Source organism: Trematomus bernacchii, unplaced genomic scaffold (assembly GCF_902827165.1).
Source record: "Trematomus bernacchii unplaced genomic scaffold, fTreBer1.1, whole genome shotgun sequence".
In the NCBI taxonomy this organism is placed as follows: Eukaryota; Metazoa; Chordata; class Actinopteri; order Perciformes; family Nototheniidae; genus Trematomus; species Trematomus bernacchii.
Genome location: NW_022987689.1, coordinates 11104694 through 11128250, shown reverse-complemented (window position 1 = coordinate 11128250; position 23557 = coordinate 11104694). Strand labels below are relative to the sequence as shown.

General features: G+C 41.3%; 4 protein-coding genes and 2 long non-coding RNA genes across 7 annotated transcripts; 1 reads left to right on the top strand and 5 right to left on the bottom strand.

Annotated features, from left to right (window-relative positions):
- Positions 1 to 28: 28 nt before the first annotated feature.
- Positions 29 to 2448, bottom strand: tmem53 (transmembrane protein 53). The gene is made up of 3 exons (XM_034138273.1): positions 2234 to 2448; positions 1941 to 2044; positions 29 to 1447 (listed from the first exon to the last, which is right to left on the bottom strand). The coding sequence occupies exons 1-3, from the start codon at positions 2286 to 2288 to the stop codon at positions 746 to 748; spliced, it is 861 nt and encodes a 286-aa protein (XP_033994164.1). The 5' UTR covers positions 2289 to 2448; the 3' UTR covers positions 29 to 745.
- Positions 2449 to 3185: 737 nt separating this feature from the next.
- LOC117488948 lies at positions 3186 to 4018 on the bottom strand. The gene is made up of 3 exons (XR_004556551.1): positions 3892 to 4018; positions 3673 to 3780; positions 3186 to 3566 (listed from the first exon to the last, which is right to left on the bottom strand). It is a non-coding gene; the product is annotated as an uncharacterized LOC117488948 (long non-coding RNA).
- An 832-nt stretch (positions 4019 to 4850) lies between these two features.
- Positions 4851 to 5540, bottom strand: LOC117488903 (zinc finger protein WIP2-like). Its single transcript, XM_034138059.1, has 2 exons — positions 5413 to 5540; positions 4851 to 5298 (listed from the first exon to the last, which is right to left on the bottom strand). The coding sequence occupies exons 1-2, from the start codon at positions 5473 to 5475 to the stop codon at positions 5095 to 5097; spliced, it is 267 nt and encodes an 88-aa protein (XP_033993950.1). The 5' UTR covers positions 5476 to 5540; the 3' UTR covers positions 4851 to 5094.
- Positions 5541 to 6459: 919 nt separating this feature from the next.
- On the bottom strand, positions 6460 to 12396 carry LOC117488610 (proline-rich receptor-like protein kinase PERK8). Its single transcript, XM_034137609.1, has 6 exons — positions 12167 to 12396; positions 11947 to 12070; positions 10399 to 10437; positions 7366 to 7473; positions 6832 to 7067; positions 6460 to 6715 (listed from the first exon to the last, which is right to left on the bottom strand). Exons 1-6 carry the CDS (start codon positions 12394 to 12396, stop codon positions 6487 to 6489), a joined length of 966 nt encoding a protein of 321 aa, XP_033993500.1. The 3' UTR covers positions 6460 to 6486.
- A 581-nt stretch (positions 12397 to 12977) lies between these two features.
- LOC117488718 (tripartite motif-containing protein 16-like) lies at positions 12978 to 15653 on the top strand. 2 transcript variants are annotated; one of them, XM_034137774.1, is made up of 2 exons: positions 12978 to 14141; positions 14184 to 15653. In XM_034137774.1, exons 1-2 carry the CDS (start codon positions 13074 to 13076, stop codon positions 14742 to 14744), a joined length of 1629 nt encoding a protein of 542 aa, XP_033993665.1. In that variant the 5' UTR covers positions 12978 to 13073; the 3' UTR covers positions 14745 to 15653. The 2 variants fall into 2 exon arrangements, with proteins under 2 accessions (XP_033993665.1, XP_033993664.1); XM_034137773.1 differs by having other exon boundaries at positions 12978 to 15653.
- Positions 15654 to 18861: 3208 nt separating this feature from the next.
- On the bottom strand, positions 18862 to 20107 carry LOC117488722. The gene is made up of 3 exons (XR_004556546.1): positions 19569 to 20107; positions 19350 to 19457; positions 18862 to 19243 (listed from the first exon to the last, which is right to left on the bottom strand). It is a non-coding gene; the product is annotated as an uncharacterized LOC117488722 (long non-coding RNA).
- Positions 20108 to 23557: the final 3450 nt, after the last annotated feature.

The window sequence follows — 23557 nt, the reverse complement described above, 5'->3', positions numbered from 1 at the left end:
TTATAAAGAAATAGGCTGAGAAACTTTCTATGAGCATTCTAGTTTATTGAAGGCACATCCGTTAATTAAGAACACAGTAGCTGTGCTGAACATATACATTCATTGTCAATCACATATTAGAGCTGAGTATTCTACAATTTCTGGACAAAAGGCATTTGCTGATTAAGGCAACAAATTAGACTTTATTTTATTTTATAAAAAAACATTAATTTCTTACTGTTGCCTTCATCATAGCACCCTTGTGATCTTATTTCAATGACACTTGTTAGATTACAACCATAAACACATTGCAAATGTTATAAATAGAAGATACTAACTATTAATATCCAATACCGAGCCTGAGTTTTAGACTCACTACTTCTAATATACAATGCATCACATTTCACAGCAATATTAAATACCAGTGTAAAGCAATTGCTTGTATTGTTATTCACAAGTGTTATGAATGTTGCAAGAATTTGAGTAGGCAGAATTAGGTCTTTGTTCCACAGTTATTATTATTATTATAATTATAGTGTTATATACGGCTGACGTTGTTTCTAGACATGGATCAGTAAACCTAGACCAAATCAGTGGACTTTTCCTATTATGTGCCCGAAGACGGAAAAACCTGCGAGATGTTCTGTTCAAATTCAAGCCGTTTTGCAAAAAACCTCCCGCCTCATTTTAACTGATTTTTCAGACCACTACGAAAAACCAAGTTTTGTGATTAACAGAGGGTAAGCGAAATCTTATCTCCTAAGTTTTATTGATCTGGAATCCTCTGTCTCTTCTGTTTGTCAGTCCCCACCAATTCCTTCATGCAAGCAACCAGGAAATCACGGCACTTAAGTGCATATTGCTCAGGAAATTCCCGCAAATGACCGACATGGGGACTGGAAACAAAATCAAAACTGTCCACGGGGACCCCTTTCCGCTTTAGGGTCTCCACGAACACCTCGATGTCCTTGTGCCGGATCACCTGGTCAGCTCTGGAGTACAGGTAGAAATGAGGCCAGGCAGGCGGCTTCTCCTGCACCGCGTCGTAGTGGTTCTTGTGGATGTACTTGGTCAACGGGTACAGAACGACTCGCAAAAGAAAAACAGTCACTGCGAAAAGGGCTAAGAGGACGTACCTTAATACGGGTGTTATTTTGGGCCCCAGGGTGGCCGCCAGTGCACGCAGGGCCCCGCGAACATTCCCACTACCTGGGGCACTGTCCACTAAGGCCCCAATCACACGCAATGAACTGAACTGTTTGTCATTGTGCAACAAATCTATGATGTAACGATAGAGCATGAAGCCACCGTTACTGAATATGTGAAAGAAAATAGGACTGTTTTCCACCTCATAATCATAGAGGATCTCCAGCAACTTGAGGGCCGTGCTGCTCAGCTCCTTATAGCCAAACGACTCTGAGATGAATACCGTCTTCAGGGGGGCCGTGTAGCGGATGGTGACACATCCCTAAAGAAAATAAAAAAAATTATAATATATTAGGTTGTACTGCTTCTACAATACCACAATGTTTCTCAATGTATAAAAACAGTATATAAAAATGCATTTGGTACAGTGGTGTAAAGTAAACAAGTAGATCACCTCAAGTACTGTAGTTATGTACACATTTGAGGGACTTAACTTTAGTATTTCAATGTTTTGCTACTTTGTACTTCTACTTCACTACAATTCAGAGGTAAATTGTGTACTTTTACTCCACTATATTTATTGTATACCTTCAGTTACACTAGGAGTACATTCACAAGCTACCCTGCAGCATACAAAGTAATTAAAACAGCTTTGATAAACACATGATATATATAATTCTGAAATGTGCATAATGAGTACTTTCCCTTTTGGTACTTTAAGTATTTTTATGCTAATACTTTTCTACTTGTACTTGAGTACAAGATCTGAGTACTTCTCCCACCTCCGATATGGTATCATCTTATCTAGTTTTCACCTGTTCATTGTAGATGGAGCTGTATTTGCAGAGGTGTTTGTCTTTGCAGCCAGCCCAGCCCAACAGAATCACAACTGGCTCCTTTGTCCCCTGCCAGTATCTCTCTGAAATAGAAAAAAAGACGATTAACATCACGAAAAGCTGCCACAGCTAGCAGAGCTAAAGGAAGCTACCAAGCTAAGCTAACAGCACAACATAATTCGATGTATTACGCCTTCCTTGTAAGACAAAAGTTAGCATGTACGCTAAGCTAACTGAGGCATGAACGTACAGTACAATGAAATAATGCTCACCCGATGTCGCCGCATCTGGAAACACGATATTGTAATCAATTTCATCGTCTGCCATTTCTGAGTATCAACTGTTGTTCTCTAACGGTAACGGACGGTTCATTTGGCTATTGTAAAATGGCTGATAAAAAAAGCTACAGATAGATATAATGATCAAAGACAGCGTGTAATAAATTAGACACACAGCAGACAGCTTGCTGGACTGTCATTATCAAACGGCCCCATTTCTTCTTCTTTGTGCTTTAAAAGGGTGGATGGCATTCAGCTAACATTGCAATAGCGCCACCTCTGTATACGCTTCAAAACAACATGGCTTCCAGATACAGTAGTTCACCAAAAAATCATAACAGGCTAAAGACAGGAATAAACAGTGTTCTAAGAAGTACTGAGATATTTTACTTAAAAATTACAAATAATATGACCTTTAAATACTCTATGAGTAAAAGTCCTGATTTCAACTTAACTTAAGTTAAAGTAAAAAAGTATAAGCATCAAAATGTACAACAATTACTAATTATTCACAACTACCATTTCAGAATAATATAATGTACATAGTATATTATCAGCCAAATGTGCTTCAAGTATCAAAAGTAAAAGTATGTGCTGTGCACAAAGGATCGTTTCATAGCAAATCATGACTCTTTGGGAAAAGCAAGTCATGATATCCAGCCAAAGCTTCAGAGTGCATAGGATGGAAGAAAGGGTGATCAGTTGTTTCAATATATTCACAAGAAACAAAATCATTTGTGACTTTTCCAAAATAGTGTCATATCAAATCACTGGATGGATACATTTACTATGGAGCTATAGGGAATTTTAAATATCTAGTTCGTAACATGAATAAAAATATGAATACAAAATAAAACACTATACTGTCAGGACAGCACTCTTCTCTACACAAACTAATCATAAGATTTGTAATTCAAGTAAGTATTAATAAGAGATACAAATTAAATAACTCAAAACCGTTTATTAAGGACTTACTAACAATTATAAATGCAGATAAAAGGACTTGTTAGATAGTTAGAGACACATGATCTGATTGATGCAGAAAATGAAACATTTATTATAAAACAGTGCAGAGGCTTAAAGTACACAGTAAAAGAGCACATTGGACGTCGTTTTGGGGGCGTTGTTGGAAAAGTAAGGCACTGAAGTCTCGGATGGAGCGTCTCTGCAATCTTTGGACTTCAATGAATCGGCTTGCGTAGAAAGTGCTGGTGGTTGCAGAGATGGGGAGGGGCATTTTTAGTTCTGGCGATGAGCAGGAGGGGTGGTGAACGTGCACGATAGGGAGGAGGAGGAAGCATATCTGGATCTGGAAGTCCAACAAGGCCTGGAGAAAACACAAAGAAAAGGTGTTGCATTAAAATAGCATTCATCAGCAAACTTCCATCAAGAATCCCATTACTTAATGTCTCATACTGCTATACTGTACGTACAGGTGGGAGGAAGAGGAGCTCTTTCTGTTTCATGAAGGCATCATCACAATCAGTCAGGTTCATGTTGAGGAGTGTGTGCTCAGTCTTTCACACCACGTATGGAAACACCTGTGAGAAGAAGAAGAAGTGAACAGAATATAAACAGAAGCCCAGCTCAGCCCAGGCATGCTATTTTTATACAGATATATTTTTCCATGTTTACTCAAAGATCATATTTACCAGTGTTTCTCTGCTCGTTGCTGTTCCACTTAGATCCAACCATGGCAGTAGGATAACATCTGTGCAGGTTTCCTTATAGAGGCTGAAGGTGGAGGTTTGACCCCAGCTTTCTGTGGGAATCGTCAGGTGGAGGATAGTGATGGGAATTATGGCTCTTTGAAGGGAGCCGGATCTTATGGCTCCGTTCCTTTCAAAGAGCCGTTCAAAAGAGCCGTTCAAAAGAGCCGTTTTTTTAAAAAGGGGGCGGGGTTACTAGGTTTATCTGCGAAATAATCACCAGGATAATGATTGACTGCATTGCCAGACCTAATGTCAATAATCTGCATTGTAAACATGACACAAGGTGGCGCCATATCCATGTCATTCATGTCAGTGAATGTACTTTGAATTTACCCTCTGCATGTGTTAAGTAAATAAAGTTGCCTTGCCTTGAATGAAATTCACGCAACTCTTAATATTAGTAGTGTGTTTTTAAGTGGCGATGGAGATTATTTGTTGACCCTGCTTTAAAGGATATGTTGCCTTTACAAATGGTGCGCTTTATCACTGCCTGGGTTTTGGTTGAAGTGCATCCAAATGCTGCTGCGTTTTCGCGTTTGGCTCATTTTACATCCGAAAAACACGTCGTCTATCTGTCCAGTACCACTTGTTATGACTTCTCTCTCTCGCGTATTCCGTTAAGACCCACCCCACCTAACTCCTCGTGCTGAAACCTACAAATCAGAGTAGGGGCGGGTCTTCACAGAATACGTTTGGGGAACAAAATCAAGCTTTTTAAAAGGCGAGTGAATTTTGGCAGGCAGTGAGTGCGGACCAACTTTGATTGAACGATAAGAAGAACGGCTCTCACCAAGTACGACTCGGTTCCCCTCGTTCGTACCAAAGAGCCGTTCAAAAGAATCGGCTCGTTCGCGACCGACACATCACTAGTGGAGGAGGTGTCTTCAGGCGGCTGGCAAAGGTTACAGGTGGAGGTTTGGATGGCAGTAATGTACGAGAGGTGGAGGTGCTGGTTCAGGTTGCTGACAAAAGTTGTCAGTGGAGGTTGAGCAGTAGCGATCTGTAAAAATCTGCAGGTGGAGGCGGCAGCTGCAGATTGCTGACAGAGGCTGTGGGTGGAGGTTCGGCCGCAGTTGACTTCAAGAGGTGTAGACGCAGGTGCACAGGCAGAGGCTGTAGGAGGTGGTTTGGCTGTCAGCAGTGTCAGTCAGAATCTGCAGGTGGAGGCGGTGGCTGCAGGAGAAACTGGTGGTGGTTGCTGAGATGGGGTGGGGCACTCTTAGTTCTGGCGATGAGCAGGAGGGGTGGTGAAGGTGGAGGATGTGGAGGAGGAGGAGGAAGCATCTCTGGAACAGAGCTGTTGTAGAAGGAGTTGTCCTCAGGGGCCTGAATCAGCTCCTGGTAGACCTGGAAGTGTAAGGTGTTTCATTCAAATATAATTCATCCCCAAACTTCCATTAAAAATCCCATTACACTCAGAGTGTGCTGTTAAGAAATCTCATACTACTATACTGTACATACAACTTGGGAGGAAGAGGAACTCTCTCGTTTCATGAAGGCATCATCACAGTCAGTCAGGTTCATGTTGAGGAGTGTGAGCTCAGTCTTTCACACCACGTTTGAAAACACCTGTGAGAAGAAGAACAAGTGAACAGAATGTAAACAGAAAGCTAGCTTTAATAACACAGATATATGTTTGCATTTTAACTGAAGGACTATATCTGCGCGTGTTTCTCTGGTCCTTGCTGTTCCACTCAGGTCTCCACATGGCAGTAGGATAACATCTGTGCAGGTTTCCTTATAGAGGCTGTAGGTGGAGGCTCGGATAGCAGTTCACTTCGAGAGGTGTTGGCACAGGTGCACTGGCAAAGGCTGTAGATGGAGGTTTAGCCATCAGCTATTCAACAGAATGTGCAGGTGGAGGAGATGGCTGCAGGTTGCTGACAGAGGCTGCAGGTGGAGAGGAGTCTGTCATCTCACAGGCTGCAGAGCAAGGCTGATGTTTTGTCTGGTAGAAGTAACAGGTGGAGGCTGGAGGGTGGAGCAGGTGTTCTGGCAGGTGATAACTGTTGCTGTTGAGGCTGAAGCTGATTGAGAAGACTGTTAACAGAGGAGCATGAACTGATTCAGAGGAAGACAATTCATCAGTGGTGAGATACATTAAGATCAATGAAAGTAAACTTATCTCAAACTAAATACCAACTCTTAACACTAAATACTTATTCTTAACACTACATTCTTAAACTTATTACTAAATACTTAAACTAAACACTTAATACTTATACTTAGCAGTAAAAACGTACACTTAATACTAAATACTTCAAACGAAATACTTTAACGAAAAACTTAAACTAAACACTTACTCTTAACACTTTATAGTTATACTTATGACTAAATACTTAAAACTTAACACTTAACACTTAACACTTAACACTTAATACTTATGCTTGGCACTAAAGACTTATCTCTACACTTAATAAACTTAAACTTAACTGCCATACTTAAAACTTAAAACTACTCAAATGAAACTGAAAACAACTAAACTAAACTTAAAGCACAGTGTTATTTAGACATGTCAGCTTATGAGAGTGTGTCTTAGTGCTTTGCCCTTTTTGCTGGTGGATATTCGGGCTCTGGTTCACCAGAAACATCCACGTTGAAGAGCGGAGGCTGGACTCCAGCACCGTAGGACACGTCCACATGGACCAGACCGTCTTCATCCACTGTCTCTGTGAACATCGGACGGTCCAGTCGCTCCCACAGCTTCTGCTTGATACGACGACCCAGACCCAAACTATATGGACGCAGGAGACCGTTCGGGAACCTGAGAGGAGAAACACAAAATAAATCTTTATGATGAAGGAAAACAGAGAGATAGATTTCTAAGAGAGTCTAAACTCTGTAAATGAACTGACTCATTTGATTTGTGACACAACGTACCTCAGCATGTTATCCACAACTTCATGGTAGATGAGCTGGTACTCCTCGACTGAGCGGTTGTGGATCCTGATAGGGTTGTCGAGGTGCAGGGGAGCAGTGGAGGTCCGGGGGCTGGGGGCCACATTAGAGACAGGGGGCAGGTCAGCAGGTTTAGGAGGAAGAGCAGCGGAGGTCTGCTTCCTTTTCTGGGGAAGGTCTGCAGAAGCAGCAGGGCGCCTGCGCTTTGTATGTGGCACCTGGAGAAGGTCAGCAAAACACGAGAGGATGTCAGACTCTAGTAAACTTCTTACTTAACAACATACTTTTATCATTTTACAAGAGGAAACATCTACATCAGATGCACTGCAGAGGATTACTTGAAATGTGAGTATTTGGGGCATTAGTCCTGTACAATGGACCTTGTCTAGTCTCAAACAAGTTAGTATTGACAATATACTCCACTATGTGTTTGCCTTTTTGTAAACCTGTCAAATAATCTTGTGGATTAAACTGTGTACAATTCCAAGGAACAGAGTTGAGGATCAGATGTCTCACCTGGTCGTCCCTGCAGCAGGGACACTGTCTGCAGACTGCAGGCCTCCTCTGGCGGGCAGAGACTCTCCTTCCTGTCTGGTTGTCCTGCGGGAGGACGGGCACTCGACCCTGCAACAACACACACTCATGTTAGGATGAGGCTCTACAAGTACATGCAGGATGGACCTTTTTCAAGTATTTTGTCATGTCGTAGTATAAAAATAAAATGTGTTATTACTATTATTTTATGTGCTGGAAGATTAACTTGCCAAATATGGATGTGATTGTTGGATAAAAATCATAAATGAAGGAACATGAAACATGTAATCAAAGTCTGAAAACCTCCTCAAGACGAGACAGGTCCGGTAACAAATCAAGACCCACCTTTAGGCCCTCATGTCAGTTAATATGTGCTTTATTGAGGCATAGGCCTATGTGAAGTGTATATAATATTATATATATTAAGCATATGTCTGTTTACTGTTTGAACATATAATATTGCACATCTGATGGAAATAATGCTAAGTTAAAGTACTTCAGAATAACTTTAATTAGCTACATTCAAAGTTACAATATGAATGTATTTCAGCTTGAAGCTGGGTGGGTGATATAGCCTAGAAAGTTAATATAAATGATTTGTATTACTAATAAAAATCATTTATATTAACTTTCTAGGCTATATCACCTTTCAATTATTGGAACATTTATTTGTTAATATTGTCATAGCCTATAGTTTTGATGAATTCATGTGTATTTTTGGTATGGTTTGTAATGCATAGATTCATTAATTGAGTCGTCACAATAGCAACTTGACCTTAATCTGATGGTTACAGTGTTTAATGCGTTACAGGAGCCTAAATGATTTGATAAACATCAGTAAACTGTGAGGTTTCTGAAAATGTCGACGGCAAATCACATTGGAAACAACGGGGACTTTCAAAGTCATGACATCTTACATTTTCCATAATTAAAGTGTGTTTTCTCGCTGTAATAACTCTCAGGGGGTCTCTGACTCTTGTCGGGATGTAAAAAGACTTGAGTAGAAACGCTAATTTGGAAGAATCGTCGAGTGAAAGCGGAGAAAATATTTTCGTGACCGTCTTCAGGTAGTTTTCAGGTTGTTATGGTTTAAATATTGATCCGATATTGACGCTAGTCCTGCGTCAAACCATAGCAACCATGGAATCCTCTACGTCCATTTTGTGCACGCAGTCACGTTTTACCTGCTCTAATATAAAGTTTACTATCAGCCTGAGATAAAGATAATATAAATATGAATCTGTATAACTGGTATTAAACTGGAAATGTATTACACACAGCTTTCAGTTTGCAGTGTCTGATATAAAACGTGTTTAACTCTATAAATATATAAAAGCTTACGTGCTGTGATTTCATTGCAATCATTATGTAAAATATAAACTAGATTTTGTTTAGCCTATATTTTCCAGTGAACCATACTGTGGCAACTGAAGACAAGATGGACCTGTGTTTTGTTAAGTAGAATATTAAAGAAAGAGTTTGTCTCTTTCATGATTGTTTTTTTGACAAAAGTTTCAAGTGAAGATTTACACTAATTTTATCTCTGTACATTGCCTTTTTTTTGTATCACAGGGCAGGGCTCTTCCTGGGTGTATGGCCTTCCTGAAGTGGGACGCAGGGGCGGATCTACCGGGGTGGCATGGGGTGGCAACTGCCACCCTAAAAAATAGCCATGCCACACCAGCTGCCACCCCAGTTGGCATCTTTGTTTTGAAAGAAAAGTTTTGGCTCATCGGACATTTATGAGAGAAAGTCTCTAATGTCCGAGTGCAAATGTATGCTGCACAAGACGCAAGCCTTGTAACCCCTCCCCCGGCCCTGGTGCGAGCTTGGAAATATGATAGGCGGCAATTTCATTTGAACGGGACGGCGCAAAACGAGAAGCATTCGGACCCAAGTAGACGGAAGGAATGAGGTATTTGCGGTCTACAATGACAGAGAAGAGACTGTCAAGTTTGGCTGTACTCAGCATTGAATCAAAACGCACTAAAGCTGTTGATCTTAATAAGTTTGTGAGCGTTTTGCTGAACAAAATGGTAATCGCCGCATTCAGCTGTAATAGGCATGTAGGGCGCGGGAAGGTATTTTGAGTGGGGGTGGACTCCACTGTATAGAAAACTGTAGTTTCCATAGTTTCCCCATAGCAGCAGACGCACAAATGACGTCTGCTGGCGCATCATAAACACGTCGGATATTGAAAGTGCAGTCGGATTCTGAAAACACTGCAGTCTCTTCTCCTAAGTCCTTTTGAAATCTCCTATCCACTATCCCTTAACCCCGTGACGTTTCACACAGAGGTCAAGGAATAGACGATAAGGATAGACGATAGGTGCTGATTTTTGGTGATAACTGATTTTTCCTCCTGAAACAAAGCACAGTGTTCATCATCACTCAGTCTGACCCCTCCCTCACTAAAACATATTTTTACGCATAGCTATATATCACAGGAGGGTTGCTTTAATACACATTTACTGTAGTTGTTTATACCTTTTCAACTTTTCTTTGAAATATTAAGCTTCATCACTATTTGTCCTACTCTTCCAGTTTAACATTTCGCTTTCAACAAAGTCAGTGCATTTGAGCTGTAACAATTTTGATTCAAATCATTTCACTTTTCTGCATTTCTCCGCTAAGTTCAGCAGTTTGTAGCTAAAAGCAGCTACAGTCACCATTCAACTATTACAATATTTCATTTTCAGCTAAATTCAGCAACAAATGTGCACAGTTTACGGCATTTGCACGCATTTTCAGCAGGAAATGCATTTCCTAGTTGTATCTTGTGCCTCCACTGTGACTGTGACATGTTTCACAAGACACGTTACTTACAGATAAACAAATATAGCTGACAGCGTTAAAATATAACTAGAATGACAGGAGTCCAATAGAGGCGTTTCAGGTTCGGTTCTGTGATTGGTCAACCACTTAGAGATATCCCGCCCCTTATCCTATCACGTACAAATGTGTTGGAGCGCTAGCCAATAGAAGTGCAAGTGTTACATAGTGTAAATATCTTACCCAGCCCTCAGACACCTCGCTGTAATCAAAGCGCTCAGACTTCATTGAAAAGAACAGAAGTCTTACACATTAGTCTCACTGAAGACTTTTCTTTTTGCCGCTGCTTTTAATTGAACTATTCACATCTTAAACTGCACTGTAACTTTTAACTTTTATCCATGTATTTTTTCTTTTAATGTTTATTTTATTATCTTTCCTTTTTAATGACTGATTTTAAATGCCATTTTTAAAATGTCTTCCATTTTTGTAAAGCACTTTGAATTACCTTGTGTTGAAAGGTGCTATATAAATAAACTTGCCTTGCCTTGCCTTGCCTTGCCTTACCTTCCAGATTAAAAAGGAATCACTGATCGGGCGTTTCAATGTGCTAACTCTCTAAAGCTTGTTAGATTACAAGGACAGGCAGGCGTGAACATATTACGCCATAATACTCGCCTCTTTACATTGACTACCAGTCAATTTTAGAATACAATTAAAAATGTTACTGTTCGCATACAAAGCCCTAAACGGTTTAGCCCCCCCACCGTACCTGGCAGATCTTTTAAAACCATACACACCCACACGGTCACTGAGGTCTGCTGACAGACTCCTTCTGGTCGTCCCTAAATCGAGGTTAAAGCAGCGAGGAGACAGAGCCTTTGCTGTTGCAGCTCCAAAAGTATGGAACGAATTGCCCCTCCAGGTTAGACTTGCTCCAACTCTGCCTGTTTTTAAATCTCGTTTAAAAACCCACTTCTTTTCCCTGGCATTTACAGACCAGGTGACACTTGTGCTTTTACATTTGGGTTTTTATCTTACTAGTATCTTGTATTGTTTTTATGTCATGTAGGAGAGTTTCTCAGTCTGTGGCTTCTGATCTGGTTTCATTGTCTCGTGTTTTACATTTGTTTCATGTCCTGTCTGTTTTTTATGTATTTATGCTATGTTTTTATACAGTTGTTGATGTCCAGCACTTTGTTCAACTCTGTTGTTTTTAAATGTGCTATAGAAATAAAGTGGATTGGATTGGATAATGATCAACGACAATTATAGGGAAATAGAAAATAAAACTGATGATATAACAAAAAAACTTTATTAATCTGTGTTTGACGACCAATTGGCAAACAAGAGGATGTTAAAAAGTGGTAAAATGTTGAAAATAAAACCACTAAAAGTCATAATAAACAACATTTAAGTGAAAATACAGAGAATTAAAAATGATGATTAAATAAATGATTAAATCTTAATAATAGAAATAGGTAGAATAAAGATTATGACCAATTATCACATTTAAACAATGATATAGCACCTTTTAGAGCTCCTCTAATACACTTCAAAGGGTTTGACAAGCAATTGATAAACATTTGAAAATAAAAAATAGATTATAACAATAAAAAAAGTCATTCAAAAATACAATGAAATGGAAAATAAAGATGATAGAGTTATAAAGTACATAATAACCAGACCGCAATGATGTATTTTATTTAAAATCAGATTACGTTCAGACCCTCACAGACCCTCTGTCAGAAAGCAGCACGGCCAAAACACTTCACTGTCTCTTTGGATCACTTGCTGTCTCCTCTGGGTTCTGGGGTGTAGAACTGGAACGTGACGCAAACAGGGACCCCGGTCAGAGCGGTGCTTAGAGGGATCTTTAGGGTGGGGGCTGCCGTGGAGAAAGGGTGAGGAAACTCTGGAGGGGGGAGGCAGAGGTAGAGGCATCCACATGTGGAAGGACGTTCAGGAGGTCAGCGCTCGGAGAAACGTCCACAAACAGAGCTATGTTTGCTGGGTCTTCAGGGAGGAGAGGGAAGGGGGGTCTGTGGAGGTCTGAGGGTCCTCTGAGAGGAGAGGAGGGAAGGAGATGAGGAGGGGAGGGGGTGAGGAAGGGAGTGAGGAAGGAGGTTCAGTCTCCTGGATCACGTTAGGTAGGGGTGTCTCTGTGATGGGGTCCTGTGGGGGGGGATCCTGGGAAGGGGACACAGCAGGGGACGTCTCCTCGGAGGAACTCACCTCCATGGACTCTAAGGAATCTGAGGTTTCTTCTTCTCCATTGAGACACATCTGTTGGAGGGTAAAAAGAAAAGATTTAAAAGAAGGTTTCAACCACAAATCATCATTTTGGTGTCAATTAAAGAGGACGTGTAGTTTTCAGGTTCATAGTTGGTGTGAATGCACAGGATAAGGAGTTATTTCTATATAAAAGCCCCCCCCCCACACACACACAATACTACTACTACTACCACTACTACTAGTACTTACAGTAAAAAACGACTTACTGTACATCCAACTATTAATCAGCTATTTCAGGACATTGAGGCTATACATTTACAGTGGAGGAAACAAATATTTAACCCCCTTCAGATTTTGTAAGTTTACCAACTTATTTTACAACTAAAAGCTCTTTTCAAATGAAGAGGAGGTTGTAACCGAGGCTCTGTGTAGGTCAGAGTCAGAGTTTGATAAGCCCTCCCTCTTCTTCCTGCTCTCAGACACAGCCAGCTCCACTCTGTATTTCCTGGCTCCTCCCCTTCAGATCCACACTGAGGAGGGAGGGTGTAACCAACATGTGGGTAAAGCACAAGAGCTGATAGGCCACATTCACTGCACACACACATGCTGTTCAGATAACCTGTCACACTAGTTTCAGCTCTCAGGAAGTGAAACTCACACACTCGCTGCTACTGAGAGGTGAAATGGCGCAGAAAGGAGTTCAGCTGGACCGGCAAACCTTCTCTTGTCCCATCTGTCTGGATCTACTGAAGGATCCGGTGACCACTTCCTGTGGACACAGCTACTGCATGAAGTGTATTACAGGCTTCTGGGACGGAGAGGATGAGAAGAAGATCCACAGCTGCCCTCAGTGTAGGCAGAGCTTCACACCGAGGCCTGTCCTGCTGAAAAACACCATGTTAGCAGCTTTAGTGGAGGAGCTGAAGAAGACTGGACCCCCACCTGCTCCTGCTGATCACTGCTCTGCTGGAGCTGAAGATGTGGCCTGTGATGTCTGCACTGGGAGAAAGCTGAGAGCCTGTAAGTCCTGCCTCGTGTGTCTGGCCTCTTACTGTGACCAACACCTTCAGCCTCATTATGAATCACCTGTCTTTAAAAAACACAAGCTGGTGGAGCCCTCCAAGAAGCTCCAGGAGAACATCTGCTCTCGTCACGACGAGGTGATGAAGCTGTTCTGCCGCACTGATCAGCAGTGTATCTGTTCCCTCTGCTCTGTGGACAAACACAAAGGCCATGACACAGTGTCAGCTGCAGCAGAGAGGACTGAGAGGCAGAGAGAGCTGGAGGGGAGTCGACAAAACATCCAGCAGAGAATCCAGGACGGAGAGAAGGAGGTGAAGCTGCTTCAGCAGGAGGTGGAGGCCGTCAATGGCTCTGCTGATAAAGCAGTGGAGGACAGTGAGAAGATGTTCACTGAGCTGATCCGTCTCATGGAGAAAAGAAGCTCTGATGTGAAGCAGAAGGTCAGATCCCAGCAGAAGAGGGAAGTGAGTCGAGTCAAAGAGCTCCAGGAGAAGCTGGAGCAGGAGATCTCTGAGCTGAAGAGGAGAGACGCTGAGCTGAAGCTGCTGTCTCACACAGAGGATCACAACCAGTTTCTGCACGGCTACCCCTCACTGTCAGCCCTCAGTGAACCTACACACTCATCCAGCATCAACATCCGTCCTCTGAGCTACTTTGAGGACGTGACGGCGGCCCTGTCAGCAGTCAGAGACAAACTACAGGACGTCCTGAGAGAGGAATGGACAAACGTCTCACCGACTGAAGTGGATGTTTTACTGTCAGCAGCCGAGCCCACCACCAGAGCTGGGTTCTTACAATATTCACAGGAAATCACACTGGATCCAAACACAGCATACACACGGCTGGTATTATCTGAGGGGAGCAGAAAAGCAACACACATGGAACAACATCAGTCTTATTCTAGTCACCCAGACAGATTCACTCATTATCATCAGGTCCTGAGTAGAGAGAGTCTGACTGGACGTTGTTACTGGGAGGTGGAGTGGAGAGGGACAGGAGTTTGTGTAGCAGTCGCATACAAGAATATCAGCAGAGCAGGGAGTGGGAATGAATGTGGATTTGGACTCAATGACAAATCTTGGTCCTTAGATTGTAAACAAAACAGTTATTCATTTCGTTACAACTGTATCATCACTCCCGTCTCAGGTCCTCAGTCCTCCAGAGTAGGAGTGTACCTGGATCACAGAGCAGGTATTCTGTCCTTCTACAGCGTCTCTGAAACCATGACTCTCCTCCACAGAGTCCAGACCACATTCACTCAGCCGCTACATGCTGGAGTTCGGCTTTATTCTAGTTATGGAGCCACTGCTGAGTTTTGTAAACTCAAATAGCCTGAAGTCATTGGAGGAACTCTTCTACTTCTTAAAGTCACCGTGTACATCAGAGCTGATTGTTCATGTCTTCACTGTGCAGAGATCAGCTGTCAATCAAACTTTATGGGATGTGCTTCAACATCTTCTCATGAGTTGTTCTGTAAATGTTGGACTTTCTTCCGGCTCCTTCCTGTGTCTGTTTAGCCATGGAGGCTGTCACTGCTCAGGAGGATCCTTGTTCACCTGAACTGATATGTAAACTTTGCTCTAAATATGTGTTGGATATTTCTTTTGATTCATGTTGTTGTTTCTCTTGTAATGCACGAGTCTTCAGAGAGAAAGCAGCTTCTTTTATTGTACACATTTTATTCTGCCCACTTTCTAAAACAACAGAGACATTTATAATCACATGTATTATTTTGACAGATTACATTTTATTGTTGCCCAAATTAACTAACAAATAAGTCCCCAGATGGTTATAACACTTATTTCATCATAACATCTTTATTTAAAATGATATTACTTACTGTCATGATCATAATCAATAAGTACATCATTTATTATTCTGCTGTAAATAGCTTAGATTCTTTGCTTGGGAAATACATTGTATAATATTACAGTTATTGTTTTGCAGACTAATTGTTGTTGTTGTTGTTGTTGTTGTTGTTGTTGTTGTTGTTGTTGTTGTTGTTGTTGTTATCCAAATAGAAATTGGGTACTCTGATGTTTTATAGAACATAACTTATCATGATAATAATCAATAAGGAAATCATGTATGATTCTGTTTTAAATAGCTGAGATTAAACACATTCATGGTGTGGATAAAGTGAAACTGATCATGAAATCATTGAACAGACTTTACTGATGGGATGTGTGATCAAATTAAATGTTTGGATCATTAATAAAGTTTTGTCTTTCAAAAACAAACAGGATGTTCTTCTTGTATTGTGTCCAAGGTGCCATAAGAAGCTGATGGAGAACATGTGGAAGTGATCTGAGACTAAATGAAGTTCAGCGCAAGTTCAACAGGAAGACCTTCTTTACTCATTAATTTACTATTTCCATGTTACTGCTCTCTCTCCTCTCAATAAGTGATCGGGGGCGTCACTCCCCAGCTTAACCAATCACTTCGCTCTATTCTCACAAGCCTATCATAGCGCTCCGCTAACCCTTTTAAATCTGCTCCCCCCTCTGACAGCTGTCATTTCAGGTGACTCGACGCAACCCTCCTCCACCCCTTTTCACCTCCTGTCCCTCTGAATCCAGGGTCAAGCTAAGCCCCTCCCCTTCAGACTGACCCCAACTATCCATTCACCACCACCAGTGTCTAGACCCCGGGGGGTTTCATCGGATCGGTTCTCCCCTCCAGAATGATACTCCTGCACAACGGGGCCTAATCGCCAAAACTCCATCACATTCATTTGTGTATTCCTGGCAATAAATATGTATTCTTACATCATCACCGTCTCTCCTGATTGAATAACTGAGTTTCCTCCTGAAACAAAGCACAGTGTTCATCATCACTCAGTCTGTCCCCTCCCTCATGCTAGTGGAGCCACGCAGCGGCGAAACCGTGCAGCGCCACACTAATTGCACCGCATAAGCGCATGGGTGCGCCGCATCTTCGGCTCAGTTGAGGCCCCCTCCGCAAGATAAGGCCCCCTCCGCAAGATGAGGCCCCACGCAGTCTGCATGATCGGCCTGTAGGGAGGGACGGCCCTGCTTATTAGCTGGCCCTAACGTGTAAAGTTATACAAGCATTTTGTACCAGTGCTTTTCACAAGTAGACTCTTGCAGGCCAGAGTAGCTGGAGTGATTCAACATCAACAAAAAGACATATCTGAGAAGTGATCAGGATGAACAGATAGAGGAAAAGGAAAAGAGAGTTCACTGAAGAGACCAGGAGGGTCAGAGCAGGAGGAAGAGGAGGAGATGAAGACATTAGTGAAGAAGAAGAAATGTATGTGAGGAATAAAGATGAAGTGTCAGAAAGAGGGACAGAGGCAGGGATCAGGAGGCAGATGAGACTCCAGCTGGACCACATGGTATGTTCTTATTCTCCTTACATATTCCATTACAGCAGCACAATCTAGCGGCTCTTAGTATTGACAAATAAGTATTGAAATGTGTTGCTGCACAGGTCACCTTTAGCTCTCTGAAGAGATGGGTGATGTCATTTGTGTACTTCATTATAACTAAGTACTTTTACTGTACTTACAGTAAACAGAGTTCTAGGTATCATGAGTACTTTGCTGTTTTATACTATATGTTAGTTTGTTTGTCTGAACACCTTGTTTCTCTTGTGCATTAAGAACACTTGTGTTAGGGCATGACTTAACAATAAATAGGTTATATATATACAGTATAAAATACCACGTACTGTCCGCCCTCCCATGCCACCCTGGCATGACCTCTTGCCCCCCCCTTGCCACCCCATGTCAAATGTTCTAGAACCGCCACTGGACAGGAGACAACAAGAACAACACAACCAGTGTGATCCACAGCGGTCAACATCTAGCACCCCATGATATACACTTGACTGCTTTGATATTGAATTCAATGAAAACACCTCTATTAAATAATCCTGTGTTCTGTGACATACTTTACCCTCAGTGATGTGTTAAAGCTGAACTACTTCCAAACAATGTTGTCACCAGGAATCTGTTTCAACTGAAAGTATTTGTAACAACAAACAAATGTAATTCCTTCTCCATCACACAAACAGAAACAAGAAAACGTTTGTCCAGAGGGTGGCGCCAGAGGATAGGCTGAGTTACTACAAAGATCAAATGGTTTATCCTGTGAAGGAGCTATATACACCAACTTTCACTGTTGTCAGTTTGCAAACATTTCAAAAATTAAATGATTATCCATCTTGTAGTTCACAATGAAAATTTATTTATCGACAATCTGATTTTTTAAATGTAAAAATGGGATGTCAACTTGTGAGTGTGGTACTATTGGTGCCATACTGCTGATTTATTAACTATTACTTCCATGGACAGTCGATTCAAAATGATGTGCCGGTTATAGCAAGGGATTATATTATTGGCATTTTGTTCTAATCATCCTTCAAGATAAAACCAGTATAAGTAAATAATGAAATAAAGACAATGATCATTTTTAAAGAGCATACATTTATTTTTTTAAAGGTAACTCCTGTAAAAGGTAACACACATCTAAAATGAAGAATGAATGCAAATCAAGGATCTGGCTGTTTTCAGAGAAACCTTAGAAACAATACCTGGCTTGATCAAAACAGCTGCCACTGAATTGTACTTGTAAAATGTACAAAAGTCTTACAAAGAAATAAAAACAGTATAGAACATGAGAAACTTACATTTCTACACTGCCAGACTGAAAGGTTGTGCCACAAGCAAACTGACCCCCTATTCCCCAATTCTTAAAAAATGTCAAATGAAAATCAACAAAAAATCCTGGTTCCCTAGTTAGGGATTACTTATTCTTAATCCATCCATCCTGAGGGGGGGCATGGACCAAATTCCAAGCCAATCTATTCAATAATTGTCAAAATGTGTCACTAAAAACAGAAATTGTCAACCTCGTAGTGACAGAGTCAGGAAAAAATAATCAAATAGGAACAGGCTAAAGACAGGAATAAACAGTGTTGGAAGAAGTACTGAGATATTTTACTTAAAAAGTACAAATAATATGATCTTTAAAAAATGACTAATTCTTCACAACTACCATTTCAGAATAATATAATGTACACAGTATATTATCAGCCAAATGTGCTTCAAGTATCAAAAGTAAAAGTATGTGCTGTGCACAAAGGATCGTTTCATAGCAAATCATGACTCTTTGGGAAAAGCAAGTCATGATATCCAGCCAAAGCTTCAGAGTGCATAGGATGGAAGAAAGGGTGATCAGTTGTTTCAATATATTCACAAGAAACAAAATCATTTGTGACTTTTCCAAAATAGTGTCATATCAAATCACTGGATGGATACATTTACTAAGGAGCTATAGGGAATTTTAAATATCTAGTTCGTAACATGAATAAAAACATGAATACAAAATAAAACACTATACTGTCAGGACAGCACTCTTCTCTACACAAACTAATCATAAGATTTGTAATTCAAGTAAGTATTAATAAGAGATACAAATTAAATAACTCAAAACCGTTTATTAAGGACTTACTAACAATTATAAATGCAGATAAAAGGACTTGTTAGATAGTTAGAGACACATGATCTGATTGATGCAGATAATGAAACATGTATTGTAAAACAGTGCAGAGGCTTAAAGTACACAGTAAAAGAGCACATTGGACGTCGTTTTAGGGGGCGTTGTTGGAAAAGTAAGGCACTGAAGTCTCGGGTGGAGCGTCTCTGCAATCTTTGGACTTCAATGAATCGGCTTGCGTAGAAAGTGCTGGTGGTTGCAGAGATGGGGAGGGGCATTTTTAGTTCTGGCGATGAGCAGGAGGGGTGGTGAACGTGCACGATAGGGAGGAGGAGGAAGCATCTCTGGATCTGGAAGTCCAACAAGGCCTGGAGAAAACACAAAGAAAAGGTGTTGCATTAAAATAGCATTCATCAGCAAACTTCCATCAAGAATCCCATTACTTAATGTCTCATACTGCTATACTGTACGTACAGGTGGGAGGAAGAGGAGCTCTTTCTGTTTCATGAAGGCATCATCACAATCAGTCAGGTTCATGTTGAGGAGTGTGTGCTCAGTCTTTCACACAACGTATGGAAACACCTGTGAGAAGAAGAAGAAGTGAACAGAATATAAACAGAAGCCCAGCTCAGCCCAGGCATGCTATTTTTATACAGATATATTTTTCCATGTTTACTCAAAGATCATATTTACCAGTGTTTCTCTGGTCGTTGCTGTTCCACTTAGATCCAACCATGGCAGTAGGATAACGTCTGTGCAGGTTTCCTTATAGAGGCTGAAGGTGGAGGTTTGACCCCAGCTTTCTGTGGGAATCTTCAGGTGGAGGAGGTGTCTTCAGGCGGCTGGCAAAGGTTACAGGTGGAGGTTTGGATGGCAGTAGTGTACGAGAGGTGTAGGTGCTGGTTCAGGTTGCTGACAAAAGTTGTCAGTGGAGGTTGAGCAGTAGCGATCTGTAAAAATCTGCAGGTGGAGGTGACAGCTGCAGGTTGCTGACAGAGGCTGTGGGTGGAGGTTCGGCTGCAGTTGACTTCAAGAGGTGTAGACGCAGGTGCACTGGCAGAGGCTGTAGGAGGTGGTTTGGCTGTCAGCAGTGGCTGTCAGAATCTGCAGGTGGAGGCGGTGGCTGCAGGAGAAACTGGTGGTGGTTGCTGAGATGGGGTGGGGCACTCTTAGTTCTGGCGATGAGCAGGAGGGGTGGTGAAGGTGGAGGATGTGGAGGAGGAGGAGGAGGAAGCATCTCTGGAACAGCTGTTGTAGAAGGAGTTGTCCTCAGGGGCCTGAATCAGCTCCTGGTAGATCTGGAAGTATAAGGTGTTGCATTCAAATATAATTCATCCCCAAACTTCCATTAAAAATCCCATTACACTCAGAGTGTGCTGTTAATAAATCTCATACTACTATACTGTACGTACAACTTGGGAGGAAGAGGAGCTCTCTCTGTTTCATGAAGGCATCATCACAGTCAGTCAGGTTCATGTTGAGGAGTGTGTGCTCAGTCTTTCACACAATGTTTGAAAACACCTGTGAGAAGAAGAACAAGTGAACAGAATGTAAACAGAAAGCCAGCTTTAATAACACAGATATATTTTTGCATATTAACTGAAGGACTATATATGCGTGTGTTTCTCTGGTCCTTGCTGTTCCACTCAGGTCTCCACATGGCAGTAGGATAACATCTGTGCAGGTTTCCTTATAGAGGCTGTAGGTGGAGGCTCGGATAGCAGTTCACTTCGAGAGGTGTAGGCACAGGTGCACTGGCAAAGGCTGTAGATGGAGGTTTAGCCATCAGCTATTCAACAGAATGTGCAGTTGGAGGAGATGGCTGCAGGTTGCTGACAGAGGCTGCAGGTGGAGAGGAGTCTGTCATCTCACAGGCTGCAGAGCAAGGCTGATGTTTTGTCTGGTAGAAGTAACAGGTGGAGGCTGGAGGGTGGAGCAGGTGTTCTGGCAGGTGATAACTGTTGCTGTTGAGGCTGAAGCTGATTGAGAAGACTGTTAACAGAGGAGCATGAACTGATTCAGAGGAAGACAATTCATCAGTGGTGAGATACATTAAGATCAATGAAAGTAAACTTATCTCAAACTAAATACTTATTCTTAACACTACATTCTTAAACTTATTACTAAATACTTAAACTAAACACTTAATACTTATACTTAGCAGTAAAAATGTACACTTAATACTAAATACTTCAAATGAAATACTTTAACTAAAAACTTAAACTAAACACTTACTCTTAACACTTTATAGTTATACTTATGACTAAATACTTAAAACTTAACACTTAACACTTAATACTTATGCTTGGCACTAAAGACTTATCTCTACACTTAATAAACTTAAACTTAACTGCCATACTTAAAACTTAAAACTACTCAAATGAAACTTAAAACAACTAAACTAAACTTAAAGCACAGTGTTATTTAGACATGTCAGCTTATGAGAGTGTGTCTTAGTGCTTTGCCCTTTTTGCTGGTGGATATTCGGGCTCTGGTTCACCAGAAACATCCACGTTGAAGAGCGGAGGCTGGACTCCAGCACCGTAGGACACGTCCACATGGACCAGACCGTCTTCATCCACTGTCTCTGTGAACATCGGACGGTCCAGTCGCTCCCACAGCTTCTGCTTGATACGACAACCCAGACCCAAACTATATGGACGCAGGAGACCGTTCGGGAACCTGAGAGGAGAAACACAAAATAAATCTTTATGATGAAGGAAAATAGAGAGATAGATTTCTAAGAGAGTCTAAACTCTGTAAATGAACTGACTCATTTGATTTGTGACACAACGTACCTCAGCATGTTATCAACAACTTCATGGTAGATGAGCTGGTACTCCTCGACTGAGCGGTTGTGGATCCTGATAGGGTTGTCGAGGTGCAGGGGAGCAGTGGAGGTCCGGGGGCTGGGGGCCACATTAGAGACAGGGGGCAGGTCAGCAGGTTTAGGAGGAAGAGCAGCGGAGGTCTGCTTCCTTTTCTGGGGAAGGTCTGCAGAAGCAGCAGGGCGCCGGCGCTTTGTATGTGGCACCTGGAGAAGGTCAGCAAAACACGAGAGGATGTCAGACTCTAGTAAACTTCTTACTTAACAACATACTTTTATCATTTTACAAGAGGAAACATCTACATCAGATGCACTGCAGAGGATTACTTGAAATGTGAGTATTTGGGGCATTAGTCCTGTACAATGGACCTTGTCTAGTCTCAAACAAGTTAGTATTGACAATATACTCAACTATGTGTTTGCCTTTTTGTAAACCTGTCAAATAATCTTGTGGATTAAACTGTGTACAATTTCAAGGAACAGAGTTGAGGATCAGATGTCTCACCTGGTCGTCCCTGCAGCAGGGACACTGTCTGCAGACTGCAGGCCTCCTCTGGCGGGCAGAGACTCTCCTTCCTGTCTGGTTGTCCTGCGGGAGGACGGGCACTCGACCCTGCAACAACACACACTCATGTTAGGATGAGGCTACAAGTACATGCAGGATGGACCTTTTTCAAATATTTTGTCATGTCGTAGTATAAAAATAAAATGTGTTATTACTAGTTTTATGTGCTGGAAGATTAACTTGCCAAAGATGGATGTTGGATCAAAATCATAAATGAAGGAACATGAAACGTGTAATCAAAGTCTGAAAACCTCCTCAAGACGAGACAGGTCCGGAAACAAATCAAGACCCACCTTTAGGCCCTCATGTCAGTTAATATGTGCTTTATTGAGGCATAGGCCTATGTGAAGTGTATATAATATTATATTAAGCATATGTCTGTTTACTGTTTGAACATATAATATTGCACATCTGATGGAAATAATTACTTCAGAATAACTTTAATTAGCTACATTCAAAGTTACAATATGATGTATTTCAGCTTGAAGCTGGGTGGGTGATATAGCCTAGAAAGTTAATATAAATGATTTGTATTACTAATAAAAATCATTTATATGAACTTTCTAGGCTATATCACCTTTCAATTATTAGATATATACAACATTTAGTTTAGTTACAGTGTTTAATACGTTAAAGGAGCCTAAATGATTTGATAAACATCAGTAAACTGTGAGGTTTCTGAAAATGTCGACGGCAAATCACATTGGAAACAACGGGGACTTTCAAAGTCATGAAATCTTACATTTTCCATAATTAAAGTGTGTTTTCTCGCTGTAATAACTCTCAGGGGGTCTCTGACTCTTTTCGGGATGTAAAAAGACTTGAGTAGAAACGCTAATTTGGAAGAATCGTCGAGTGAAAGCGGAGAAAATATGTTCGTGACCGTCTTCAGGTAGTTTTCAGGTTGTTATGGTTTAAATATTGATCCGATATTGACGCTAGTCCTGCGTCAAACCATGGCAACCATGGAATCCTCTACGTCCATTTTGTGCACGCAGTCACGTTTCACCTGCTCTAATATAAAGTTTATACTATCAGCCTGAGATAAAGATAATGTAAATATGAATCTGTATAACTGGTATTAAACTGGAAATGTATTACACGCAGCTTTCAGTTTGCTAGTTTAGAAATAAATCACAATGTGCAGCAGAGAAAATATCTATCAATACATGGTTTATCGTTATCTTTAACCTAAAGACAAACCTCTATGGGAAAAAAGAATGAAAGCACTTGTTATTGAACTATTAGTGGTACATAGGCCTACCTGTTGATGTTGTTGTTAGTCTGATC

Coding starts and splice junctions, on each gene's coding strand:
- tmem53 (XM_034138273.1), bottom strand. CDS start 2,288: ATGGCAGACGATGAAATTGATTACAATATCGTGTTTCCAGATGCGGCG. Junction 2,045..2,233: donor TCCAGATGCGGCGACATCGG/GTGAGCATTATT, acceptor TTTCTATTTCAG/AGAGATACTGGCAGGGGACA. Junction 1,448..1,940: donor GCTCCATCTACAATGAACAG/GTGAAAACTAGA, acceptor TATTTTCTTTAG/GGATGTGTCACCATCCGCTA.
- LOC117488903 (XM_034138059.1), bottom strand. CDS start 5,475: ATGAACCTGACTGACTGTGATGATGCCTTCATGAAACGAGAGAGTTCC. Junction 5,299..5,412: donor GTTCCTCTTCCTCCCAAGTT/GTATGTACAGTA, acceptor TTACACTTCCAG/GTCTACCAGGAGCTGATTCA.
- LOC117488610 (XM_034137609.1), bottom strand. CDS start 12,396: ATGGAGGTGAGTTCCTCCGAGGAGACGTCCCCTGCTGTGTCCCCTTCC. Junction 7,068..7,365: donor CCTGCTGCAGGGACGACCAG/GTGAGACATCTG, acceptor GACCTTCTCCAG/GTGCCACATACAAAGCGCAG. Junction 6,716..6,831: donor GTTGTGGATAACATGCTGAG/GTACGTTGTGTC, acceptor TTCTCCTCTCAG/GTTCCCGAACGGTCTCCTGC.
- LOC117488718 (XM_034137773.1), top strand. CDS start 13,074: ATGGCGCAGAAAGGAGTTCAGCTGGACCGGCAAACCTTCTCTTGTCCC.